The sequence below is a fragment of the Dictyostelium discoideum genome (assembly GCF_000004695.1).
Source record: "Dictyostelium discoideum AX4 chromosome 3 chromosome, whole genome shotgun sequence".
Lineage (NCBI taxonomy): Eukaryota > Evosea > Eumycetozoa > Dictyosteliales > Dictyosteliaceae > Dictyostelium > Dictyostelium discoideum.
The window spans coordinates 3,853,056-3,880,555 of record NC_007089.4 but is presented as its reverse complement, the minus strand read 5'-3'; the positions used below and the strand labels follow the sequence as shown (position 1 = coordinate 3,880,555).

The window sequence follows — 27,500 nt, the reverse complement described above, 5'->3', positions numbered from 1 at the left end:
AAAAAAAAATAAAATAAATAAAAAAAAAAAGAAAAAAAAAAAAAAAATTAAAATAAAAATTCTTTTATCATAATATCTCACACACATAAATTTAAGTTTATTTTAATTTATGATTGGTTTTTTTTGTTTAAATAATTCAAAGCATATAAAATTTTTTTTTATTCTTCAATTCATTTCATATTTACACAAAAAAACAAAAAAACAATTAAACACAACAAATAAATTAATTAAATTATATCTTTTAAAAAAAATAAATAAATAAAAATGTCAAGAGCATACTTAGCAGATAATGATAAAGGATGGGCAAAAAAGAAAGGTAAATTTTTTTTTTTTTTTTTAAAAAAATTAAATTAAATAATAAAAAAAAAAAAAATTGTATAGATACTAATTTATTTTTTGTTTTTATTTTTTTTTTCCTTTTTTTTACTTCTTTACTCTTTTTAGGTGCTGATAGCCATGCCACTCCAAGACCACACAAACAAACTAAAATGAATAAATTAAAAGAAATTGATACTGACCAATTTTTAGTTCCACCAGTCAATGCATTCAAATTGGACCTTGATGGCGATATTCGTAGAGGTGGTAATAAAAAAAGTGAAAGAGTCTCTGGTTTCAGTGGTCGTTAAAAATTATATTTACTGAATAATAAAGTTCATTTATATTAAAAAAAAAAAAAAAAAAATTACATTTTAATTATTTTTATTATTGTTTAAAAAAACTTTTTTTTAAGTTTTTAAAAATGTTAGGAAAAAAAAAAAAAAAAATAATATTTAATTTATTTTTATTATTGTTTAAAAAAGTATAGGTGTTAAAAGAAAAAAATTACATTTACTTTGTTTTCTTTCAAAATTTTAATATTTTTCAATTTTTCAATTTTTAATATCTTTTTAATTAAACACAATGTTTAAAAAAAAAAAAATATGAAGTTGAAATAAAAAAAAAAAAGTGTTAAACTGGTTTTTAATTTTTTTTATTATTTTTTTTTATATTATTTATTTATTTATTTTTTTTTTTTGGTAAAGTATTTAATTTTAAAAAAAATATTTTTCTTTTTTATTTTTTACTTTTAAATTTAATTATCTCTTATTCAAATAATGTCAGTTTTAATTTTTAATAAAAAGTTATTCATTTATGATATTTTAGTAATTTTAATTTTATTATTAATTGTATTAACTTTGGTAAAATCTGATAATAGTAATAGTAAATATTTAAAATTATTTTAATAAATTTTAAAATAAAAAAAATAAAAAAAATAATGTTAATTTTTTTTTTTTTTTTTTTTTTTTTTTTTAAAATAATAATTAAATTAATATAGATAGTTTAAATAAAAACATTAATGAAAATAATGTAATTAAAGAAAATAAAATAATAATAATTAATGAAGAGGTAGAAAATCAAATTCAAATAATTAAAGAAAATCAAATTAATTATAGTATTCACTATGTATCTTTTGTTCAAATGATTACATTATCAATTATGTTAATTTGTGGATTAATTCCATTTGAAGATTTTAAAAATAATAATAATAATAATAAAAATAACAATAATAAAAATAAAAAAAAATAAAAACATAATTTCATAATTATAATTAATATAAACAATAATTTTAAAATGTTTTTATTTTTTATTTTTTTATTTTTTTTTTTATTTTTTAAAATTTAATTTTATTTAATTTTAATTAAAATTTAAAAAAGGAGTTATATAATTCGATTATTAAAAAATAATTAATTTAATTTAAAATTTAATGATGTGAGAAGAATGTTGATCGAAAGTCAAATCTAAAGATATCAACTAGATATAGTTTTATAGAACCCAAAGAAATTTTAATGATAATTGGTACCTTTTTGAAATTAAAAAGAAATTAAAAATAACCATAAAAAATTTTTAAAAAAAAAATTAAAATAAATTAAATTTCAAATTTTTTTGAAAATTCGATTCCAAATTGCTTCTTTATTTCCAAAAATAGTAAAAGAATATGAAAATTCAAAAATTTTTATATTTTTTTCAAAAAATCAAGTCCCCTCAAAGATTTATATCCTCCAACTCAATTCAATTTTGAACCGACATTTAATTTAAAAAAAAATAAAATTAAATTTTATTTAAAAAAAAAAAACACAACCTTTATAAATAGTGGCCACATGTGAAGTCGGAAAAAAAAAAACCAAAACATATTTCATTAAACCACACCTTGTGATCACAACTTAATACTACAAATAAAAAAAAAAAAAATAAATTAATTATTTTTTTTAATTTTTAAAATTCATTTTTTTTTTTTTATACCAATACTACTACTACTTTTTTGTTTTACCAATAAATATTCAAATTAAATAAATTAATAAAAGTGCTTTGTTTTTTTAATTATTTTTGTATATTGGACCATTAACTTTTAAACCATTATTTTCCAAAAATAAATATTTTTAATTAATTAATAAATAATAAAAAAAAAAAAAAAAAAAAAAAAAAAAAAAAAATAGAATTAATAAATAATAAAAAAAAAAAAAAATANAATTAATAAATAATAAAAAAAAAAAAAAAAAAAAAAAAATGATATTCAAAATAAATAAAATAAAAAACGTTCATATGTACGATGTTGCCATTATTTTAATTTTAATAATTGTGGTTTTCAAATTAATAAAATCTGAAGGTATGTTTTTTTTTATTTTAAATAATTTTTTTATTTTTTATTTTTAATTTTTATTTAAACATGAATAGAAAATTAATTTTTTTTTTTCTCTTTAAAGATTCAAAATTTTTAAATAATAATGTCCAGTTTGAGCAAACAAAAGATAATAAATTTGGAGTGAATTCAACAAAATTAAACTTTTTATTTAATTTTTTATCCTCATCTTCAAATAAAAGTGTTTTTGAAATTCAAAAAAAGAATATAAACAACAACTACAACAACAATAATTACAATAATAATTCTAAAAAAAGTTACAATTACATTATTGTAGGAGAATTGAATAGAAATAAGATTATAAGGCCTTCTGATATTCAAAGAGAAATTAGTGAAATTAATACTGTAGAGAAAACTGTTGATATTAAAGAAAAAAGATTAGGAAGTTTTAAAAGAGGAGTACTTAAAATTCCATTGGCATTTGTTCAAATGATTGCTATATCAATTGCTTTAATATGTCTTTTAATCCCTTAATTGAATTATAATTTTCATTAATTAAAAAAAAAACTCCCAACTTAATGACTTTTTTTAAACTAGATTCCTATTGAATCTATTAGTAATTTAAAAAATTTTTTTAAAAAAAAAAAAAAAAAAAAAAAAAAAAAAAAAAAAAAAAAAAAAAAAAAAAAAAAAAAAAATAATAAAAATAATTATTTTAAAAAAAAAAAAAAAAAATTATTTGAAGAGGTTTAATTTTAGTTTTGGTTTTTGTAATGTTTTTTATATGGTTTTATTTTATAAAAATAATTATTAGGTTTAACCATTTAAAAATATGTTGTCTTTCTTTATGGAAAATAATTTTTTTTGGAACTTTTTTTAATTAGTTTTTACCTTTTCTTTTTTTTTTTTTTCTGTTTTTTCATATTTATAAAATTTTATTAGTTAGAAATCCTGTTTTAGGAATGGATTATTATATTTTCTTTTTTTTTTTTTTTTTTTTTTTGAAAAAGGTTTGCTTAAATGGAAATTGCCCAATTTCAATCCATTTTTTTGCCCTCATATTAAAATACCGAGGTCTAGTAAAGCAAAAATGCCACAGGATTGAGATACATAGCCAATTCATTTCAAAAAAAAAAATTTGCAATAATATTTTCGGAACTTCCGATTTTCTAGGGTTTATTAAAATTTATGCGTATGCTGGGAATCGAACCCAGTTCGCATCCGTGGCAGGGATGCATCATACCACTAGACCACATACGCTCTTTTATGAAAATTTTAAAAAAAATACCAGTACAGCTACAAAAAACTATTTTAAAAAATGAAATCTTTTGTTCATCAAGTGAAAATTTAAATTAAAATGCTTTGGATTCTGGAGAGTTTCAATTTTTTGAGAATTTGGTGTATAGATTCTTGATTGATTCTAAAATTTGTGAATATATTATACCATTGCTATTTCTTGTCGATACTTTCATTAGAATATATTGAAGTCACCTGCTATGATATAGATGTTTTGGTATATCGATTTTTAAATATTTTGGTATAAAAATTCTCTTAGGCTTTTTATTTTTATTTTTATTTTTATTTTTATTTTTATTTTTATTTTTTTTCAATTTTAATGGATTAAATAATGAAATAGGTTTGATAAAATATTTAAGCTAATTTAAGGATAAATAATAAATAAATAAATAAATAAATTAATAAATAAATAAAAAAAAAAATAAATAAATAATAAATAAATAATAATAAATAAATAATTAAATCATTAAATAATAAATATATTAATAATTAAATCATTAATAAAAAACTAAATAATAAAAAAATAAGAATTAAATTAAGATTAAATAAAAATGTTAGTTTTAAATTCGGAACTTCCGATTTTCTGGGTCATTCTAATAAAACATTAAAAAAATTTATGCGTATGCTGGGAATCGAACCCAGTTCGCATCCGTGGCAGGGATGCATCATACCACTAGACCACATACGCTCTTATATGAAAACTTTCAAAAAATATCAGTATATTATTTTCTATTTAAAAAAAAGAAATTTTTAAAAAAGTTTCCAATTCAAACAAAAATAAATAAAAATTTTATAACCCAATTCAGATTATTTGAAATTAAATATTACTTATACTTTTTATGTAACAAGTCTAATTGCTTAAAATATTATTGGTATGTTTGTAATTAAATGGGAAATAAAAAAGGAAAAAAATATATAAAACTGATATAAAGAAATAAAAAGATAGATTAAAAAAAAAAAATTCAAATGGTTTTAAAAAATTCTAAGAATTAATTCGTTTTTTTATTTTTTTTTTTTTTTTTTTAATTTTTTTTTTTATTAGTTTTATAGTTTTTTATTTTTTTAGTTTTTCAATTTTTTTTTTATTTTTATTTTCTATTATTTATTAAAGTAAGAAATGAAAACACCATTTTTAAAGATTGGAAATATTCAATCATTTTTAAAGAATACAGATAAATCAACATTAATATGGATTGGAAGTAAAATGAAATTTAATAGGCCATATAAGGTTTTTAATAAAGTTAGTGCATTTAATAAATTATATTTCTTATCACCAAAATCATTTTTCAATCAAAAAACAGGTGCATTTAAAACTGGTTTATTACCAATAATAACATCACATTTAAAAGATTTAAATATTGAATATGATCATATTGATGAACGTGAACCATTACCTCAACTATATGAAAATTGGAATGATATTCAAATTAATAATAATAATAATAATAAAAATAAAATTAATGATGACAATGACGAAGATGAAGAAGATGGAGATGCATTACAACCTAAAATTATTGATAAAGATTTCCTATCAGATTCTAATGTAACATTATATGACTATCAAGTTGATACTGTTAATTTTGCTCTTGCAAATCACAGAGGTATCATAAAATGTGCCACTGGTGGTGGAAAAACTTTAATTTTAGCTGCTTTCATTAAAGCATTAGGCCCAGAGTAAATATTTTACAAATACACACACAAAGCAAAAAAAAAAAAAAAAAAAAAACTTTATATTAATAAATATAAATAATAATAATAATAAAGTGTTCCAATTGTAATATTAGTTAGTAAAAGATCATTAGTTACACAAATTTATAAAGTTTTAAAAGAATTAAATATTTGTAATATAGGTAGGAATTCAAGTGATTTTTCAGAAACTGGTATGATAACAATTTCAACAGTTAGATCAACTCATAAAATTCCAGAACATGTTAAAAATTGTAGAGTTTTAATAGTTGATGAAGTTCATGAATTCTCTGGTCCATTTTCTGAAAAAGTATTTCAACAATTTGAAAATGCATATTGTAGATTAGGTTTCTCTGCAACACCATTTAAAAATGAAGATCCAGTTCATAATCATATTTTAACATCAATTTTTGGTACTCAATTATGTGATATTACAACAAGAGAATTAACAAAAAGTAAATCATATATATATATATATTATAATATTATAATTTAATTTTTTTTAATTATATAATATAATATACTTAGTTTCATATATATAATTTTATATTTTAGATGAAATATTATCTGGAGCAATTATACATTTTTATCCAATTAATGCACCAGTAATTAAATTTGAAAAAGGAACACATTTTCAAAAGGTAGAAGATAAATTAATATCAGAAAATGAATTTTTAAATCAGTCAATTGTAAAAATTGTTGATAAAATATCAAGTGGTAGAATTATGATTTTGGTTAAACGTTTATCACATGGTGATGAATTATTTAAATTATTACCAGATGCATATTGGATTAAAGGTGAAGATGATCAAGAAACTAGAGAACATGTTATTAAAAAATTAAGAAAATCAGATCCAAATAAAAAAGTTATTGCAATTTTTTCATCAATTGGTAATGTTGGTATTGATGTTAAAATTCATCATTTAATTAATGCTTGTGGTGGTAAAGATCCAAATTCAACAATTCAAAAATTAGGTAGAGGTTTAAGAAGAGCTGATGATAAAACTCATTTAGATTATCATGATTTTGATGTTTGTATTTTTTTTTTTTTTTTTTTTTTTTTTTTTTTTTATTATTATTAACCTTTTAAATTTTTTTTTTTTAAATACTATTTTTCAAGTTTTCTTATAAAGTTAATAAATCATTAAATGATCATTCAAAAGCTAGAATTAATACATTAAAAAATGAAGGTCATCAAGTAATACTTGAAGAAGAATTAGTTGAAACAGGTATTAAAGAAAGAAAAAAGAAAAAGAAATTAATTTTAGAGGAAGAAAAAAAAGAAGAGGTTGATTAAATTAATTAAAAAAAAAAAAAAGAGTACATATTCTTAAAATAAAACTTGTAAATATGTTATATATTTTAAATTATTTTAAATTATTATATTTTTTTATTTTTTTAAATTATAATATTACATATGATAAAATCTCTAATGTGGATATATACAAAAATTAATTTCATTATGATTTTTTTAAAATAATGAAATTAATAATGAAATTAATAATAAATAAAAAGTAAAATTATAAATTGATTTTGAAGAATTTGTTGAATCTTCTGTAGAGGTAATTTTGTTTGATGGTACGTTAGTTTGTTGATAAACTAAACTATATTCTGATCCAGTACTTGAGGAGGAGGATGATTGTTGTTGTTGTTGTGGTTTACATGAGAATTGTTTTGAATCCAATGTATCAGATAATGATAAATTACCTGTTATTGAAATTGATGAAGATAAAACTGGGAAAACCATTCCTTTAGTTAAAGTTTCTTCAACAGTATCAGTGTCAAATAAAACATCAATTAAACCATTGATAATTGTTGATCCAGTACAAATGATTTTTGAAACATTTGTACTACTAACAATATTAACTCTTATCACTGAACTTTCCAATAATTTAAGTTGTCCATCAATTGTAATCCAACCACTTAAAATACCACCACTTTCACATTTACCAATTGAATTTGATTCTGATGATGATGAATTATTATTATTATTATTATTATTATTATTATTATTATTGGTGGAGTTTATAATTGTAATTTTACCAATACCACTAACAATACCAGAAGCGAAATTTGCACCAACTGTTATTAAATTACTACCTTGTAATAATTCTAAACTTGAATCACCATTTAATTGATTAATCATTGAATTCTTTAAATTAACAATTGAACCAATTAATAGAGAACCAGAATTTCTAATACCTTTATAACAAGTTGTATTTGGTGATCTAATTGATAGGAATGCTTTCTCCATGATATTAATTGAACCTGATAATTCAATTGAATTAGTTGTATTTATTAAACAATAACCACTATTAACCAATAATGTATTATTACCTTCTTTACCATTAATAATTGAATCAATACCATTTTGGAAAGTAGTTTGACCACATGAAACCAATTGTGATTCATTTAACATTACTAAACCTGAAATTATTGAAGTTGAATTTAATGATATAATTGAATTATCAATTATAAACATTGAATTGATATCAGTGAATAAACCACCTTCAAATTGTATAATATTTTCTAATTTATTATTATTATTATTATTATTATTATTAATGGTTGAAATAATATTTAAAGTTGAATCATTTAAACAATAAACTGGCGAACTAATTAAACTTGTTGAATGAATATTACAAGTTGATGATTTTAAAATGTTAAATGGACATTTAGTTGTTGGAATTTGAATACCTTGATAGAAATTAATGATACCATCAGAAATTGAAATTGAACCACTTGAACCAGTTATAGAGAATGGGCCATTAAAATTTGATGATGCACCAATTGAAACTTTTGCATTATTACAAAATAAAAATGAATTAACACTAGAGTTTATACCACCATTAAATGATATAGAACCAGATTCAATATTTAATTTACCATCAATTGATAATTGATTTGAAATTATTGAATTTGGACCACTAATTATTAAATTTGAATTTATTGGTAAAATAATATTTGAAAATTTATCAGTTATTAAATTATTATTAATATTTAAAACAAGTTTATCATTTAATGATAATACAGATTTAATTAAATTAATTGTACCTAATTTATCAATTGATTCAAGTAAATTACAATTTGAATTTTTTAGAAACAAAGATGGTAATTGTAATTGAGAAATTGGGTAAACTTTTAAACCATTGATAAATGCATTTGCATTAATTTGTAAAATTGAATCACCATGTAAATGTAAACAATTATTGGTTAAATTAGTTGATGTTGTTATTGTTAGATTACAACCTTGGTATAGATTTACCATTGATTGTTCAATTGGAACTAAACCACTAATTATACAATTTGCTTTATTAATTAAATTAAATTGTGAAGTACCACTTAAATTTAAAACATTACCAATCACTGAATTACCACCAATATTAAGTATACCAATTACTGGATCAATTGAAATCTTTGATAGAGGTGCTAAACTTTCAATACCATTGGTAATTGTAACATTTGAAATAATATTAATTAAACTTGATTTACTATTATCAATTAATAAAGTATCAATTACAATTGGTGATTTAAAATTAACAATACTATCAACTACCTTTACAATTGAACCAATTGAGCATTTAACCGAACCAATGAATGAATTGGTTGAACTTGATTCAATGATTAATCTTGAATTAATATCAATACTAAAATCATTTAATAATTCAATACCAACACCAATGGTAACTGATGAATTATTATTTACATTAATTAATGAACCTTTAACCAATGATAATGATTTACTTGTTAATAAACAATTTGAATTATCAAATGTTATTGATGATGTTGAATCAACATTAATTGGACCACCAAATGTAATTAATGAACTTTGTTGATTTAAAATCGATAATGATGATGATGATTGTACGTTTATTGTTGATGTTGATGTTATCAATACAATATTATAAATATTACATTTACTTGCAATTAAATTTGTAATTGAATTTTTATCAAATTTAATACCACATTTAATATCTTTAATTGAATTTATAATATTTAATGTTGCTAAATTATGAATTATTGAATTTGTTGTTGTTGTTAATACTCCATCGATTGTGCAAATACCAGATTTAATTAAAAGTTGGGAATTATCATTCAATATTAACCCATTTGAAAAGTTTGCATTACCATTTAAATTTATTATACCATTTTGATAAATTGTTGGAATTGGACCACCACCAACCAAATTCAATGATTTAACATTAAGTGTACCATTGATTTTAATTGATCCACCACCTTTAACAATACCATCGCATGATAATTGTGTATTTACATTTAATGTACCACTTAAATTAATTGATCCACCACCATTCAATATTAATGAATTACATGTTGATGTACCATCAATTGATAAGGAACTACCAACTTGTACTAAAATATTATTTGAAACTGTTAATGAACCACCTAATCCAACTTTAAGTATACCATTTGAAATATTTAAACTTTTTATTGACATTGATTCGGTTAATGTAATAATTGCTTGAATCGCTGTACTATTGGTCTTTACAATTACATCATCCAAAATTGATGGAACCTTTGAAAATAAATTTGAGAATGCACATCCAAAATTTGTACATTTATCAGCATATAATAAAATCGTTTCACTTTTACTTAAATTAATATTATTAAATAATAATAATAATAATATTATAAATGAAAATAATTTTAATTTCATTCTTTCTAAATAATAAATAAAAAAAATAAAAAAAAAAAATAAAAAAAAAAAAAAAAAAATTTTAAGATAAAATAAAAATTAAAAAATTAATAAAAGATTTAAAATAAAATAATAATAATAATAATAATTAAATAAAAATTAATAAAAAAAATATTACTTCTTTATTTTTTTTTTTTTTTTTTTTTTTTTTTTTTTTTTAAATAATTATTATTTTTTTTTTTTTTTTATAAACAAATATAATACATATATAAATAAACAATAAATTAATAAATAAATAAATATTTGATTGATTTTTTTTTTTAGTATTATTTTTTTTTTATAAAATCCAATTAAATACTTTTTTTTTTTTTTTTTTTTTTTTTTTTTTTTTTTTTTTTATTATTATCTGTTAATTATTATTAAATTAAATTTTATTTTATTTTAATTTTATTATAAAAATACAAACAAATTGACAGATACTAAACTAAACCACTAACACTCTCTCTTACTCACACTCACACTTTAGGTAAAAACAATTGATTAAAAAAAAAAAAAATAAAAAATAAATAAAAAAAATAACTAAATATTATTTGTATATGGCACATATGTAATCGATGTACATAAAAGTGTAAATTTTTTGATTATTTTTTTATTCTTTTTTTTTTTTTTTTTTATATTTTAGTTTTTTTTTCAAATAAATTAAAAAAAAAAAATAATGAATCTTGTTAAACCTAGCATGATAACACATTCGGTTAATATAAAAAATTGGGGTTTCGATGAGAATAAATTAAAAAAAAAAAAAAGAATTTAAATAGTAAAGTGTATGAAATCATCTATAAAATTATTTGATTTTTTTGTTTTTATTTTTTTTTTATTTTTAATTTAATTTGCCTTATTTATCAATATAAAAAAAAAAAAAAACCACCCCCACACTACCAGTAATGAAGTAATCAAAAAAAAAAAAAAAAAAACTGTTAACTTTTTCTATTAATTAAACAATTTGATATGTGATTGTTATTGAGATTGATATTATTATAATTAAAAATGATGGCAATAAATTTTAAGATTATAAGAAATAAAATAGTGTTACTTTTATTCTGATTTTTTTTTTTTTTTTTAAATTCACAAAATCATACCTTTTAAAAATATTATTACTATTATTATTATTCCAAAAAGGTATTCTCCTATTATTGGTTATTTTAAGTTGTTGGTTGATTTATAATTAAAAAAAAAAAAAGAGGTTTTTTTTATTATTTGAATAATTATCTTTTCAAGGAAGATAAAAAATATCTTAATTGGATATTAAGTTTTTATTTCATTTTATTTTGTTAATTGAGTTTAACTGTGTTTGATTAAAATAAAATAAATAAATATATACATATAAAAAAAAAAGGATCAAAAAAGTGAGAAGATTTGTTGGCTTGAAATGAAAAAAAAAAATTTGAAAAAAAAAATGAAAAAATTTTTTTTGGGTTATCAGATTTTTTTTTTATTTTTTTTTTTTTTTTTTTTTTTTTTTGAGGGAAATGGACAAAAATTTTAATTTCACAGAAAAAGTAAGTAACCATGTGATATATATATATATATTTTTTCATTTCTTAATTATATTAATATTATAAAATTAGAATCTTAAAGATTTACAACAAACATTTCAAGATCCTAATATTTTATCAACTCTTTTAGAATACTATGATGTAGTTGAAAAATTAAATGAATCTGAACAAAACAGTACAAAAACCACCAAAGTTATAACAACACCAACAGATACAAATAAAAATACGAATAACGAAACTCAACCACAACCACAACCACCACCACAACCAAAAGAAAAAGAAAAAGAAAAAGAAAAAGAAAGTGTAAATAAAATTAAAACTAAAAAAGTTAAAAGTATAAGTGGATTTTGTTTTAAAACACATAGTGATAAGAATGATAGAGTTTATGTTATGTGTTCACATTATCCAACGATTGGTATGGCATCAATGACAGAGGATAAAGGATGGATAATACCTTATAGTTTATTTGAAGTTGAAAAGCAGCAACATACATTCACAAGTCCATTCTATAAAGTTTATCATATTATATTTGGTACTGATACTTACAATGAATCGACTAAACAAGTTTCATTAAATAGATTACTAATTCAAACTTCAATGCAAGCAATTTATCAAAAGTATAAAGAATCATTAAACATTGCTGCAATTAAAATATCAAAAAAACAATTTCCAAAAGAATTTCATGTTACAATTGTAGATGAACCAATTGAAAATAGTAATATTAAATATCAAGAACCACCACCAAATGAACAATTATTAGAAGATGGTTCAGGTTACTATAGACCAGTTTTCACAATTCAAAATATTGGTATTGATAATAAAATTTTAGAAAATCCAATTATAATTCCAAAATTTATTGAATTTAATATTAATTTAAAAAGATTAGTAAGTTTTTTTTTTTTTTTTTCATTTTTTAAAAAAAAAATATTCAAATTACTAATATTTTTTTTAAAAAAAAAAAAGGATAATATAAATGAATTAATTTTAGAAATTGAAGATAATGAAAAATTAATAGTTAGAGAAGATAATGTTAAATATAATTTGGAAGTACTTTTAAAACATCATGTTGAAGATGAACCAATTGCAAAATTTAATAAAGTTAAAAAAAATTTAAATTTAAAATTAAAGGTAATAGATGATGATAATCATAGTCATCATCACCATGATCATAATAATAATAATAATAATAATAATAATAATAATAATAATAATAATAATAATAATAATAATAATAATAATCAAAATGAAAATAATAAAGATTCATCATCATCAATTATAAAAGAATTAGATAAACTTGGATTTGGATCATCATCAATTACAGAACCAAGAAATGATTTACCATCATTAACATTTATACCTCAAACTATTAAATATCATACAAATTCATCCTCAATACCTCAATATATAATTAAACAAAATAATGATTCAATTAATTTCATAATTTATGAAAATCAAAATAATATAAAAAAAGATTCAATTTTATTAAAAAATAATTCAATAACTTATATAATTAATAATGAAGAAATCAAAAAAATCACAATACCAATTACAAATGAAATTTCATATGAAAATTATGGAATATTAATTTCGGAAAATAGTTTCATTGTCGAATTAAAAAAAAATCATTCCGGTGTTTGGTACAAGTTTATTTGAATTTCTGAAATATTATTGATAGCCACACGAAAAATAAAAAATAATTTTTCTATTCATGAATAGAGGAAAAAAAAAAAAATAAAAAAAAAAATAATAAAAAATAAAAATAAACAAAATAAATATCTTCTTATTTTTGAAACACCCCGAACAAATTATTCTGTTCTTGAACTGCTCAAAAAAAAAAAAAAAAAGTAATTTAATTTAATTTAATTTTTTTTTTTATTTTTTTTTTTTTTATTTTTTTTTTTTTTTTGAAATTTAATTTTTTTTTTTTTTTTTTTTTTTTTTAATTATAATTAATAACTCATACTTACAATATTAAAACAGAAATGTCAAACGCATTAGAAGAATTAAAAAAATATACCACTGTTGTAAGTAAAAAAAAAAAAATTCCAAAAAACTAAAAAATAAATAAATAAATAAATATTATTTAATATTAATAATAATTTTTTTTTTTTTTTTTCAGGTTGCAGATACAGCAGATTTTGATGTTTTATCAAAATATGGTTCACAAGATTCAACAACCAATCCATCATTAGTTTTCCAAGCAGCAAGTGATCCAAAATATAAATCATTAATTGATGACGCTATTAAATATGTTAATGCAAAGAGTGGTTTAAGTGAAAAAGAAAAGTTATCATTGGCAATCGATAAATTATTTGTAAACTTTGGTGTTGAAATTTTAAAGATTGTACCAGGTCGTGTTTCAACTGAAGTTGATGCACGTCTTTCATATGATATCGACGCAAATGTAAAGAAAGGTCGTGAATTAATTGCACTCTACAAAGAAGCTGGTATTGATAAAGAACGTGTTCTCATTAAATTAGCATCAACCTGGGAAGGTATTGAAGCCGCCAAAATCTTAGAAAAGGAAGGTATTCATTGTAATCTCACATTGTTATTCTCATTAATTCAAGCAGCTGCTTGTGCCGAGGCCCAAGTCACCTTAATTAGTCCATTCGTTGGTCGTATCACTGATTTCTATAAATCTAAACAAGGTGTCGCCGGTTTTGAAGCTTCAAAAGACCCAGGTGTTATCTCTGTTCAACAAATCTATTCCTACTTTAAGAAGCATGGTTACAAAACCTCTGTCATGGGTGCTTCATTCAGAAATAAAGAACAAACCATTGAATTGGCCGGTTGTGATTTACTCACCATCTCACCAAACCTTTTAGAAGAGTTAAAGAATGCCGATGCTTCTTTAGTAACTAAAAAATTAGATTCAACTAAACTCCCATCAGATATACCAAATAAACTTGATGTATCTCATAGTAACTTCCTTTGGGAATTAAATGATAATGAAATGGCCTATTTCAAAACTGGTGAAGGTATTCGTAAATTTGCTGAAGATTTAGTTAAATTAGAAAATCAAATTAAAAAATTATTATAAATAAATAAAAAACACAAAAATAAAATAAAATTTATTTTAAATTAAAATAATAATAATAATAACAATAATAATATTTTTTATTTTTTATTAATTAATGATTTTACATTTACTAAGAAATTTTGTAAATTTTTCATAAATAAATCTTTTGATTTTCTATCAGTACCAATTATAGTAAGAGTTTCAAATTGTTGTACTACTCTTGATTGAATTGATGGATCTTGACGAGTGATTAATTCAATTACTTTTGATCTATAACCATCTGGTGAAGAATACATTAAAGAGAATAAAGTTTCAGAAGCAACTGATAATAATTCATCGACATTAAAATCTTGAAGTAATAAGAAATTAATAACTGAACCAATGAATTGAATGAGTACACTTTGATAATGAGGATCGACTAATCCACCAGATTTCTCTTTACTATTCTCTAAACTTTTAGTTAAACAACCAATACATTCAAAACATGATTTAACAATCTCTAAATCATGATGAAGTATACCAGCTTCAATTAATGAATAAATTGTATTAATTACTGGTATATTCTTTACTTGAATATTATCTGCACCAAATAAAAATGATGTAATCATAAAATAATTTCTTGCTAATTTTGGATACTTTTTTTATTTAAAAAAAAATAAAAAAAAAAATAAAAGGTTAATATATATATATTATTATTATTAATTATAATTAATAATAAAACTTACTAATAATAAATCATTATTTGATAAACATGGTGTAATTATATTTATAGCATGAAAAATTGTTTCAGAAATAATAGTTGGACAATTATTTCTTTGATCACCAAATGTAATAATATTTGTTAAAATTTTAACCATCATTCTAACTCTATGATAATATTCTTTTGAATCTAAAGTTTTCTTATGAGATGAAGTGGTTGCAACTGAATTAAATAATTGAATTATTAATGGGAAAATTGAACGAGCACGATCTTGATTTAAATATTCCAATTGATGTTTTGTAAAATTTGAGAATAAACGTAGGATAAGTAATACAATATCATTACAATGATCATAGAGTGGTATCATTGCAATTAGTGAGGTGGCATACTTTGTGAATAAATCCACTGTAAGGAATAGACAATCGTCTTCATCATCTACATATTCAGATTCACTTACACTAACTATACCATTCAATTTCTCGAGGAGGATATAAATGTTTTCTTTGATTTTAGCCTCTTGTGAAATCTTTGTAAAATCTGCTCTACCCAATACACCATCCATTTGTTCAACCAATGTTTTAACCAATTGAATGAAATATTCTCTACGTGTTGAAAGTGGGAATGAGAAAACCACTCTAGAGAATGCTTTAAATAATTGACCATACACTGATGGTGGTAGTAATGAAATACCCTCTAAAAAGAATAATCTTGACCAGTTTGGTGATCTAATTAAATATTTACAAAGTTCTTTATTCAATGTGAAACTATTTAATAGATTTGATGTTGCCTTTAAAACATCTAAATCACCAGACCAACATTTCAAATTCAATAAAATTTTATTAATGAAATAATCGGTAATTGATAATAAAGGTTGTTCAGTTCCATATGCTTCAATGATTTTTGGTGATATTTGAACATTGAATACACTTGATGGTAATAAATAAACTAAACTCCAACCACTGGTAAACCAAAGACTAGTTTGTGAGACTAGTGGTGATATGGTGTCCATTTTACCATTGTTTAATAATGGATTTTCATATTCCATATGAAATCTGAAAACCGCATTACATAAATCAATAACACCATCAACTTGAGATGCTGGTGTCAATTTACATTGTTCAAATGTATAATCTTCAATTGCATTTGGAATAGCAGATGGTGTTTTATTTTCAGCATCGAAAATTAAATGACCTGCGAAAATTAATAACCAATGAAGTGATTCGAATAGGATAGGATCTGATACTCTTTCCTTCAATGAATTTATGACTCTATTAATTTCATTCTTTAATAGTTCTAATGATTGACCAGGATTTAATCTACCAATATATGCAACTGAACGTAATTGTTCATCATATTTCTTTTTATCTTCATCAATCTCATCTTCAGCACCACCAATACCACCTCTACTTTTACAGGTTGGTTCTAACTCTTCATTGGATTTATTAATTTCAATTTCTGATAGTTCCAATCTTGATTGAATGTAGTTTTGGTAGATTTGGGAAGTACATTGTTTGAGTACTTGATATTGTTCTTTAAAGTTTTCCAATTGGTCAACCCTCTTACGATTAATTAACATCTCTGCATCGGATATCAATGAAACGAATGAACGTAATAAAATATCGAAACAATCATTTTCAAACTCTTCCTCCAATTCCTCTTCACCATGTTTTGCCCAAATTTTCATTAAATTCAACGATGACAATACAAATTGTGTTGTATATTGAAGGAATGGTATAACAATCTGATTTGGTAAACATGCAATACCACTAAATTTATAAGTATTACAAAATTTATAAATTATATTTGAAATATCTTCCATTTCATTCCAATTTCTTGTAGTAATTGATTTTTCAATTAATTTATTTGTAAATGTTAAAACTTCACTTAAATATTGATTCTTAATTTTTTGATCCTTAATAATTGGTCCTTGTAAACCACATAGTTGACTCATAGCATGACGTAATAAATTTGGTATCTTTTCAACTTTTTCAACCAATTGATATAATCCAAATACTAATGAAACAATTGGTGATATACCTCCTCCACTTTGTGATGGGGTGAATAATGAAATCCATTCGATTGTTGGTTTAAGATTTGTTCTACCACCACTAAAACTTGTAATGTATGCTAATACTGATGAACCAGATTCTAAGAATCTCCAATCTAAAATATCGGTAAATACTTTCACAGAGGTATAAAGAATTTGTAAGAAACTTTGATCGGTTAATCTTGATGGTACCTGTTGGATATGGTCTTTGAATTGTTGTAATAATTCTAAAACCTTTCTAAAGATTGGTTGTAAATGTAAGTTTTGAAATGTAATTAAACACTTTTGATGAAATTCCCAACTCAATTGAATATGTGCTGCTTTACTCGACGATGAGAATTCTATAATTAACGAACCAATGATTTTAATACTAATTTCAATTCTATCTGGTGAACCACTATCAATGTATTGGTAAACTCTGTCCATAACTATTTGGTTTAACTCCATTTGTCCTTTTCCAATCTCATACTTTTCATTATCTAACCAACTTCTTTTAATAATTACACCAAGTGTATTAAATGATTGACCTTTGGTAGCATAATTTAAAAAATTCATAGAGTTCATATTTTCAATATATTGAAATAAAGTTTCAATAATCATTATTTTAGTTTGACTATCTAATGCTGCCCATTCCCTAATTGCACTATCTCTGATCATTAATAATCCATAAAAATGTGCAATTGTTAAATTGCTTTTTGATAATAAATTAAAACATAATTTATATGGTTGTGGAGTTTTCATTAATGTAAGAATTGATTGTTCTGATGTTTCCCTTTCATTACTTTTATTTGATTGTAATCCTATACAAAATTTTTCCAAATTTTGTATAAATTCAATTTCCATTTTTTATTTTTTTTATTTTTTTTTTTTTTTTAAAAAAAAAATATAAAGAAATAAAATAAATAATGAAAAAAGAAGAAAAAAAAAAAACTAAAAAACTAAAAAAATAAAAAAAAAAAAAAAAAAAAGAAAAAAAAAAAAATTTAAAAAAAAAAACAAAACCCAAAAAAAAATAAAAAAAATTCGAAAAAATATTACTGTAATAACAACATTTTTTAATCTAGATTTTATTTAAACATTTTTAAAAATATCTTTTTTTTTTTAAAAAAAAGAAAAATAAAACAAAAAATAAATCTAGTTTTTGATGGAATTCTAAAATAGGAAATAAAGCAATACTTTTTTTTTTTTAATTTTAATTTTATCCCCAAAAAAAAATTTTATTTTTTTTTTTATTTTTATTTTTTTTTTTATTTTTATTTTTTTAATTTATTTTTTGTTTTTTTCCAAAAAAACAAAAAAAAAAAAAAAAAAAAAACGACAACACCACAACCAAAAATTATTATTATTAGTTGTTATAGCTGTTTTTAATAAAAAATACATAAGAAAATATATATAAATATAAATATAATAAATATATTATAGTTTAATAGGAAATGATTATTCAAAAAATATTACAAGGAGCAGTTTTAGATATTGTTCAAAAGAAATTAGTTGATAAATTGGCAAGCAATAAACAATTTCAACAAATGTCGGTTCAATTTAAAGATAAAATGGATGAAATTACAGGTGAAAAACCAGCAAAAAGGAATATACATGGTCATAATAATCATACTCGTAGTAGTAATCACCCACATTCAGGTGCCCACTCAAATATAAATCATAATAACAATAATAATATTAATTTCCAAAATGTAAAATATACAAATGATATTCATGAAAATGCAAGAATATATGAACAACAAAGAAGATTACAGCAAAATGGAGGTGGTGGTGATAGTAGTAGTAGTAGAAGCAGTAATAACAACAATAGTACTAATGATAATAAACCACAAAGTAAAAACTATTTCACTCACTTATTTGAAAGTTTTAAAGAGGAACTTAACGATGAAGCTGATAAATTAAATGGAAAAAAGAAATAATTAAAATAAAATAAACAAATATAATATAATATAAAATAATGATAATAACAATTATAATAGTTCAAATAACCCTTTTATGGTATTAATAAAAAAAAAAAAAAAAAGAAAAAGAACAATTATTATAAAAAAAAAAGTAAACACAATAATTAATAAACATGTAAAAACAATATTTTTAATAATTAAAACAAAATAAATAAATAAATATTGCTGTTGTGGATAGCAAATAAAAAGTTTTTTTTTTTTTTTATTGAAAATAATTTGGATTAGAATTATTATTACTGGTTATATCTAAATTTATTTCAATATTATCAATATTATTTAGATCATCATAGTGTTTAATTTGTTTTGTTAATTGATCTTCTAATTTATTGATAATGGTATATGAATCATTAAATTGCTTTGAAGTGGATGATATGTGTTGACCAAATGATAGATTTACAGCTTCAAGTTGTTTATCTCTATCATTCAATAGTTGTTGTAATTGTTTATTCTCTTCTTTTAATTGTTGAATATCTTTATTTGATTTATTATTTTCTTCAATTAATTTCTTATTTTCAGTTTTCAATTCTATTATTATCTTTTCAGTTTTATTTCTATCATTATCTAAAATATTTTGAAGATTAACTGATTTTTTATCTTTTTTTTTTTTTTTTTTTTTTTTTTTTAAAAAAAAAAAATAAAAATAAAATAAAATAAAAATGTATATAATAATATTAGAATTTTGAATTAATTAAATATTAATTTGTAATAATAATAATAATAATACAAACAAAGTTCTTTATAATTATTAATTGATTCTTGAATTTGTATTATTTCTTCTTGGATTCTATTAAAATTTGATTTATATTCATCAAGATATTTCTCTTGAAGTGATAATCTTTTCTCGGATAAATTTTCATTTTCTTTATATTTTCTAATTTGATTTTTTAATTCTTGATTTTTAATCTTTAATATTAAAAACACAATAAAATATACACGTAAATAGGGAAATTAATAAAGTGTTTTTTTATTTTTTTATTTTTTTTATTTATTTTAAATTTCTTACCAATAATTGGTTATCACAATTATTCTTAAAGGGTTGTTTATCTCTTTTTCCTTTAGATATCTCTGATTCTAATGATATTAAATTATTTCTAATATGTTCGAATTCAACTTTTAAATCATTGAAATTCCTAATACCATTATTCGTACCTTTAAAATGTTTTTGTTGTTGTTGTTGTGGTTGAAAATGATTGTTATTATTATTTTTAACTTGACCTTGGTCTAATTTATCATCATTAAAATTCATTTTATTAGATTTATTTTGTGTGATATTTGATAATTTAATAATTTATTCCATTTTATTTGTTTTTGTTTTTTTTTTTTTTTATTTTTTCAAAAATTAAAAAATCAAAGAAAAAAAAAAAACAAACAACAAAAGTTTAAAATAATCTATCTTCTCTTAATAAGGTTAATTTCGTCTTAATCATTTTTTTATTTTATTGGACTTTTTTGATTTTTTTAATTTTTTTTTTTTTTTTTTTAATTTTTGTGATTTCATTTCAAATAAATTAAAAATAAAAAAAAAAAATAAAAAAAAAATTAAAAAAAAAAAAAAAAATAAAAATAAAAAAAAAAAAAAAAAAAAAAATTCAAAATCAATAATAGAAATTTTGTAACATCATCACAAACCAGTCGATTGATTTCCAAAACCTTAATTCATTGTGTTTTCAATATTTTTCAATTAATCATTTATTTATTAAGTTTTTCAAAAAAAAAATAAATAAATAAACAATAAATTAATTATATTTAAATAAATAACAGTATTTTTTTTTTTTTTTTTTTGTATTTTTTTTTTTCATTTTAACCAACAACAATATATACCTAAAAATTAAAAAATGGATAGAGATCAAAAGAAAAAAGAGTTGGAGCAAACCAAAAATGAAATGAGAAGAAAACTCGAAGAGTATAAAGAGAGAAATGTATGTAGAGATCTCTACATATATCATTTATTTTTATTATTTTTATTATTTTTATATTAATTTTATAAAATTAATGTAGAGAATCATGGCATCAAAAACTACACCAACAGCAACAACAACTTCAACACTTAATACAGCATCAACACCATCACCACCAGTTGCACAAGAGGATTTTAATTCAATTATGAATTCAATTGATTCAATGGTACCAACACAAGCAACACCATCATCATCATCGACAATATCAACATCAACCCATGCAGAATCACAAAAATCAAATTATATTAGACCAACATTAACAATTCAAAGTTTAGTGATTGAACATGACTTTCCACCAAAAGAAATACCAATGTATTCAAAAGGTACACAAACAATGACAGATGCAGATACTTCAAATACAAATAATACACCAGAGTTAGAAGCACCAAATAAAAATAAAACAAAATATCAATTATTACAACAACAACAACAACAACAACAACAACAGCAATCATCACTCAATCAAGATATGCAAAATTTATCAATTGGTACAGATTCAATCAATGGAGATGGTTCATCAACATCTGTTGCCAATAGTGCAAATATAGATGATGACGATAAAGATGAAATTGAAATTCCAGAATTGGATGAAAATGAAAAGAAAGATATTTTAGAATCAGACTCATTCAAATCATTTTTTGGAAGATCATCAAGAGTTATTGAAAGAGCATTATGTTTGGATGATTCTATTGATATTTTAGTTGATTATACAATTTCTGATGAGTAAGCTATCAATTATTAATAATAATAATGAATTAATAAATTAATTTAAATATTTTTTTTTTTTTTTATTATTTTAGAAATTCAAAAGGAACATCAAAAGAACTTAAATTATTAGCAACATTATCAGATGAAAGATGGACTAAACATAGATCAATTACAGATATTAGTTGGTCAACAAAACATCCAGAATTAGTTGTATCATCATATTCTGCAAATGAAGCAGGTTCACACGACCCAGATGGTGTTGCATTGGTTTGGAGTGTTAATAATTATTTCCAAAAACCAGAATATGTTTTTACTTGTCAAGTATGTGTGTTTTAATTTTTCAAAATTTAATTATGTTAAAATTTGATTAAAACTAATTTATTTTATTTTTTTTGTAATTAATTTAGTCACCAGTAATGACAACATTCTTCTCTAAATTTCATTCAACATTAATCGTTGGTGGTACATATTCAGGTCAAATTGTAATTTGGGATACTCGTGCTGAAGCAAAACCAGTACAAAAAACACCATTATCAAGTGTTGGTCATACACATCCAGTCTATAGTATGGCAGTTGTTGGTAGTGCCAATGCAAACAGTTTGGTATCAATTTCAACCGATGCAAAATTATGTTCATGGAATTTAGAAAATCTTTCACAACCAATAGAAACCATAGAATTGAATAGTAGTAATACAAACTCTGCAAATAAAGCGGGTGGCGGTGGTAGTGGTGGCGGTGCACCAAATATGTCAATCGCTGTAACTTCTTTAGTGTTCCCAGAGAATGAATTGAATCATTTCTACATTGGTACTGAAGAGGGTGTCATTTGTCAAGCTGGTCGTCATGGTAATAGAATCGTTATGAATGAACGTTATAAAGGACACTTTGGTCCAATCACCTCGGTTGATTTACATCCATCAAAGGGTGGTGCCGATTTCTCACAATATTTCCTCAGTTCTTCAACAGATTGGACTTGTAAATTATGGTCATCCAAAAAAGAGACTCCACTTTACTCTTTTGAAGATTATGTCGATTACGTTTATGATGCACGTTGGTCACCAGTTCATCCATCTATTTTCTCAACTGGTGATGGTAGTGGTACACTTTCACTCTGGGATCTCAATCAAGATTTAGAAGCACCAATCTTTCGTCATAAAATCTCAAATAGATCTGTTAATCGTCTTGCTTGGAGTCATGATGGTAAACGTATATTAGTTGGTGATTCTGGTGGTTCACTCTCTCTCTTTGATTCAAGTGAATTCTCTTCTCCAACTTCTGAAGAATATTCTCAATTTGAAGATGTTATGACTAAAATGGTTAATAAATCTAGAACTTCTGATTCACCATTATTAGGTGAAGGTGAAAATCAAGAATAAAATAAATAAATAAATAAAAAAAAAAAAAATTTAAAAATAAATAAAAGAAAAAACTTTTAAAAACAATTAAATATTGATTAATAATAAAGTAATAAATTGTAATGTTAACACATATTTATACTCAATATTATTTTTTAATTATTTAATTTTTTTTTTTTTTATTTTTATTTATTAAGTTAGTTAACTTAAAAGTTTTTAACATTTTTTAAACAAGATTTTAAAGCTTCATTTAACTTTTTAACATTTTCTTTTTGTTTTTCAGGTCCACTACAAATTAAATCAACTAAACAAAGTGATTCATTTAAAAGACGCCTTACATTTACAACAGAGTCAGCTTTCTTTTGATCTTTTGGTGGTGTAACTGTGACACCAACTGGTGAAGTTGTAATATTATTACCTCTATAATTTGGATAATTACCATTATTAATTGGACCATTATGATTACTATGATGATTACTATGATGACTTCCAATATTTATATTATTCATATGATTATAATTTCCACTGTTACCAATACTACCATTATTATTATTATTATTATTATTATTATTATTATTATTATTATTATTATTAATATTATTATTATTATTATTATTTATACCATTGGAATTACTACTACTACTACCCCCACTACTACTACTATTATTATTATTATTATTACCACTATTTTTAGTTAAGTTTTCTTGATTAAACATACCATTAATATTATTAAAGAAACCACTTCCACTACGACCATAAACACGTTCTGCCCCATTATTGTTTGAAAGATATGGTGGTGAAGTTGGTGTTGAAATTACTTGAGGTGATTCTTGAGTTGGTGAATGCATTAATCCAACTGACATTGTTTGCTTTAATGGAGTTGCTGATCGGAATATTGGTGATGTAATGCCAGGTGATGTCGATGGTGTATTATTATGATTTGGTGATGATATTGATGATTTATTAGAATTATATGGGCTATTAACATATTGATGATTATTGTTACTATTATTATTATTATTTACATTTAAAGTGCTATTATTATTATTATTATTATTATTATTATTATTATTATTATTATTATTACTATTATTATTTGGATTATTATTATTATTATTATTATTATTATTATTTGGATTATTATTATTATTATTATTATTATTATTATTATTATTATTATTATTATTATTATTATTATTATTATTATTATTATTATTATTATAACTATTATTAATTGAAGTTGATAATAAATTATTAAAATTATTATTATTAATTAAACTATTACTACTCGTACTATTACTATATTGAATACTATTATTATTTGTTATTTGAGGTCGTTTTGGTAATGGTATTGGATTTTTTTTAATTGAACCATTATTATTTGATTCATCATGAATTCTACTTGTTGAAGAAGAGGTTGAAGAAGTTGACCTACTTAATTTTGTTGGGTTTAGTATAATCATTATTTCAGGATCAGAAGCACATATATCTTCACAAGTTTCTTTTGTGATTTCATTTGGAATTGAAGGATCAGCTCCATTTTGAATTAGACAAGTTATGATATGTAAATTTCTTTTAGAGATAGCGATATGAAGTGCATTTTGACCAGAACTATTGAAATAATTATTAATATTTGGACAAAGTGTTAAAAGATGACCAACACTATCTTCATTACCGGATTGAATTGCAGTTGATAATGGTGTTTCCAGTGTTACGTGATTAGTTTGATTGACGATATCATGATATTGATGATGATTACTCTTTGCAAGGAATAAACTACAACCTCTTGTGAATTCATTGAATGTCCATTTTCTAGAACAGAAATTATGAAATGGATATTCACCATTTTTAGCGGGAATGAAAGGATCAGTATCTTGTTGAAGGAAGAAATCAATGATCAAATAGGGTGAAATGGAACATGCTAAATTTAGTGGTGTTAGTCCTTGATTATTGGTTGTATTTAAAAAGAGATTAATATTGATACCATTGGTAATACAATCCAAAGTCATACTATTCATTATTGCACTATGAAGTGGTGAATTACCATCGGGGGACACTGTACATGCATCGATATCAATATCTTCAATAAATGTTTTAGAATTCATTGATTGACTATTATGAATACTAATACTACCACTACCAGATATTGAACTACCACTTGGTGAACAACTAATCATATTATTACCACTACTATTACTATTTGTATTATTTACATAAAGATGATTATTATTTAAAATATGATTATTATTATTATTATTATTATTATTGTTGTTATTATTATTATTATTACTACTATGATTATTACCAAGTCCACTTAATGTACTACCATTATTACTACTATATGACATTGAGATATTATTATTATTATTATTATTACTAGTATTACCATTTAAACTATTTGAACTACCACTACCAGTTGTTGATATAGGTGTTGTTGTTGTTGTAGTTGTTGTTGTAGTTGTAGTTGTTGAATTTATATTACCATTACTACCAAATTGTTTTGAATGACGAGTTGAAACACTACCTCTTTTTTCAGATTTCTTTTCTTTTTTTTTATTTTCTAATTTTTCAATTATTAAAGATTTGAAATCAACTACACATTTACATTTAGGTAAAACTTCACTTGCAAGACCACTAACGAATTGAAAAACCTTTTGAAAGATCATATAGGTTGCATTCCAATCTTTCCAAACTATACCGAAAATTTCCATTAAAACACAATAGATCTCATTTAATGCATTCTCTGATTCAAATAGAATTGGATAGATTTGACCAATAACATCAGAATGATTTGCAGAGATATTAATTGGTTTAACACATTCAACCAAGAATGAAGTAACTTGAATACCACTAGTTGCATATGGATAATAGTTTGCCTCTGGTTGACGATTAATCAATGGATTCATAAACATATCTTTATGATTTTGTGCCAAATAAATTAAATGTTTTAATCCTGCCAATCCCATACCCCTGAAATCTGATGATGGATCTTTATTTTGAAATCCAATGATTTGCCAATTCTCATGTGATCTCTGAAAAACTTGATTTGGAAATAATGTACTCCATAATGTTTCTAACAATCTTTGATGTGATGGTTCATCTTTATTATATGGTGTTTTAGAATCCATTATTAATCCTTGAATTTTATGACACTTTTTTTTTTTTTAAAAAATAATAAATAATAAATTAATATGTCAAAAATAATAAAATAATTATTATTTAAAAATATAATATATTTTAAAAACTTACTTGAAATAAATAAATTTGTTTTCGAAATGCAGTATCAGTTGCAGATAATTGAGATTTTAAAGTTGAAGATATATTATATGATTCTAAATTCTTTAAAAATTCAATTGGACTTTGAGAGAATGATACCATATTATTAATTAAATTTAATGTTGATGTTTGAGTATTTATATCTGTACTTGATAGATTTCCATTTACAATTTTACTATATACACAATTATCACCAGTCGTTGTATCAAATGTTTTATCAATTGAGTTTTGTAACATTGTATATCCTTTTCTATCAGTTGCTAATTTAATCTTTTAAAAAATTGAAACAATAATAAAAAATTAGTAATAATTAATTTAATTTATAATTTATTTATTTATTTATACATATATACATACACCTAATTTTAAAGATGGATTGACATTTATATAACCAAAATTACTAACTACTTTATCAATTACAGGTTGTGAAATATAATCCCAAGAGAAGTCAGGATATACCGATAATATTTCTAATATTCCAAATGCAACCGATAATGTATTTGCACTTGCTGATTCTGATTTAATAATAGCTTGTAAATGTTCTAATCCACCTTTTTTTATAAATTCCGCACAAAAATTTTTCTATTTATATAGTATAAATATTTAACATATGTTTTATATTAGTGGGGTGGGTTGTTTTTTTTTTTTTTTTTTTTTTTTTATCACA

General features: G+C 21.7%; 12 protein-coding genes and 2 non-coding genes across 14 annotated transcripts in view; 8 read left to right on the top strand and 6 right to left on the bottom strand.

Moving 5' to 3' along the window:
* Window positions 1–264: 264 nt before the first annotated feature.
* DDB_G0280919 (hypothetical protein) lies at window positions 265–626 on the top strand (the record flags this gene model as incomplete). Its single annotated transcript, XM_635891.1, has 2 exons — window positions 265–316; window positions 445–626. The coding sequence occupies 2 exons, from the start codon at window positions 265–267 to the stop codon at window positions 624–626; spliced, it is 234 nt and encodes a 77-aa protein (XP_640983.1).
* A 468-nt stretch (window positions 627–1,094) lies between these two features.
* DDB_G0280917 (hypothetical protein) lies at window positions 1,095–1,566 on the top strand (the record flags this gene model as incomplete). The annotated part of the gene is made up of 2 exons (XM_635890.1): window positions 1,095–1,200; window positions 1,316–1,566. The coding sequence occupies 2 exons, from the start codon at window positions 1,095–1,097 to the stop codon at window positions 1,564–1,566; spliced, it is 357 nt and encodes a 118-aa protein (XP_640982.1).
* Window positions 1,567–2,544: 978 nt separating this feature from the next.
* DDB_G0280915 (hypothetical protein) lies at window positions 2,545–3,151 on the top strand (the record flags this gene model as incomplete). Its single annotated transcript, XM_635889.1, has 2 exons — window positions 2,545–2,644; window positions 2,742–3,151. 2 exons carry the CDS (start codon window positions 2,545–2,547, stop codon window positions 3,149–3,151), a joined length of 510 nt encoding a protein of 169 aa, XP_640981.1.
* A 655-nt stretch (window positions 3,152–3,806) lies between these two features.
* On the bottom strand, window positions 3,807–3,877 carry tRNA-Gly-GCC-6. The gene has a single exon. It is a non-coding gene; the product is annotated as a tRNA-Gly (tRNA).
* Window positions 3,878–4,530: 653 nt separating this feature from the next.
* tRNA-Gly-GCC-5 lies at window positions 4,531–4,601 on the bottom strand. Its single transcript has one exon. It is a non-coding gene; the product is annotated as a tRNA-Gly (tRNA).
* Window positions 4,602–5,030: 429 nt separating this feature from the next.
* Window positions 5,031–6,896, top strand: DDB_G0280913 (hypothetical protein; the record flags this gene model as incomplete). Its single annotated transcript, XM_635888.1, has 4 exons — window positions 5,031–5,587; window positions 5,678–6,054; window positions 6,155–6,630; window positions 6,720–6,896. The coding sequence occupies 4 exons, from the start codon at window positions 5,031–5,033 to the stop codon at window positions 6,894–6,896; spliced, it is 1,587 nt and encodes a 528-aa protein (XP_640980.1).
* Window positions 6,897–7,070: 174 nt separating this feature from the next.
* Window positions 7,071–10,274, bottom strand: DDB_G0280911 (hypothetical protein; the record flags this gene model as incomplete). Its single annotated transcript, XM_635887.1, has 1 exon — window positions 7,071–10,274. One exon carries the CDS (start codon window positions 10,272–10,274, stop codon window positions 7,071–7,073), a length of 3,204 nt encoding a protein of 1,067 aa, XP_640979.1.
* Window positions 10,275–11,297: 1,023 nt separating this feature from the next.
* Window positions 11,298–13,459, top strand: DDB_G0280945 (hypothetical protein; the record flags this gene model as incomplete). The annotated part of the gene is made up of 5 exons (XM_635886.1): window positions 11,298–11,338; window positions 11,430–11,459; window positions 11,776–11,809; window positions 11,879–12,691; window positions 12,770–13,459. The coding sequence occupies 5 exons, from the start codon at window positions 11,298–11,300 to the stop codon at window positions 13,457–13,459; spliced, it is 1,608 nt and encodes a 535-aa protein (XP_640978.1).
* A 329-nt stretch (window positions 13,460–13,788) lies between these two features.
* On the top strand, window positions 13,789–14,849 carry tal (hypothetical protein; the record flags this gene model as incomplete). The annotated part of the gene is made up of 2 exons (XM_635885.1): window positions 13,789–13,830; window positions 13,926–14,849. 2 exons carry the CDS (start codon window positions 13,789–13,791, stop codon window positions 14,847–14,849), a joined length of 966 nt encoding a protein of 321 aa, XP_640977.1.
* Window positions 14,850–14,926: 77 nt separating this feature from the next.
* On the bottom strand, window positions 14,927–18,418 carry xpo4 (exportin 4; the record flags this gene model as incomplete). The annotated part of the gene is made up of 2 exons (XM_635884.1): window positions 14,927–15,463; window positions 15,554–18,418. 2 exons carry the CDS (start codon window positions 18,416–18,418, stop codon window positions 14,927–14,929), a joined length of 3,402 nt encoding a protein of 1,133 aa, XP_640976.1.
* A 590-nt stretch (window positions 18,419–19,008) lies between these two features.
* Window positions 19,009–19,494, top strand: DDB_G0280905 (hypothetical protein; the record flags this gene model as incomplete). Its single annotated transcript, XM_635883.1, has 1 exon — window positions 19,009–19,494. The coding sequence occupies one exon, from the start codon at window positions 19,009–19,011 to the stop codon at window positions 19,492–19,494; it is 486 nt and encodes a 161-aa protein (XP_640975.1).
* Window positions 19,495–19,738: 244 nt separating this feature from the next.
* DDB_G0280903 (hypothetical protein) lies at window positions 19,739–20,782 on the bottom strand (the record flags this gene model as incomplete). The annotated part of the gene is made up of 3 exons (XM_635882.1): window positions 19,739–20,097; window positions 20,265–20,439; window positions 20,540–20,782. The coding sequence occupies 3 exons, from the start codon at window positions 20,780–20,782 to the stop codon at window positions 19,739–19,741; spliced, it is 777 nt and encodes a 258-aa protein (XP_640974.1).
* A 589-nt stretch (window positions 20,783–21,371) lies between these two features.
* Window positions 21,372–23,578, top strand: dicA (cytoplasmic dynein intermediate chain; the record flags this gene model as incomplete). The annotated part of the gene is made up of 4 exons (XM_635881.1): window positions 21,372–21,455; window positions 21,535–22,217; window positions 22,295–22,523; window positions 22,610–23,578. 4 exons carry the CDS (start codon window positions 21,372–21,374, stop codon window positions 23,576–23,578), a joined length of 1,965 nt encoding a protein of 654 aa, XP_640973.1.
* Window positions 23,579–23,763: 185 nt separating this feature from the next.
* elmoD (ankyrin repeat-containing protein) overlaps window positions 23,764–27,500 on the bottom strand; it is a gene marked incomplete at both ends in the record, with an annotated part of 4,319 nt that continues 582 nt past the window's right edge. Inside the window, 3 exons of the mRNA XM_635880.1 lie at window positions 23,764–26,709; window positions 26,807–27,103; window positions 27,191–27,415. Coding sequence (XP_640972.1) covers window positions 23,764–26,709; window positions 26,807–27,103; window positions 27,191–27,415 — 3,468 coding nt within the window. The remainder of the gene's footprint in view (window positions 26,710–26,806; window positions 27,104–27,190; window positions 27,416–27,500) is intronic.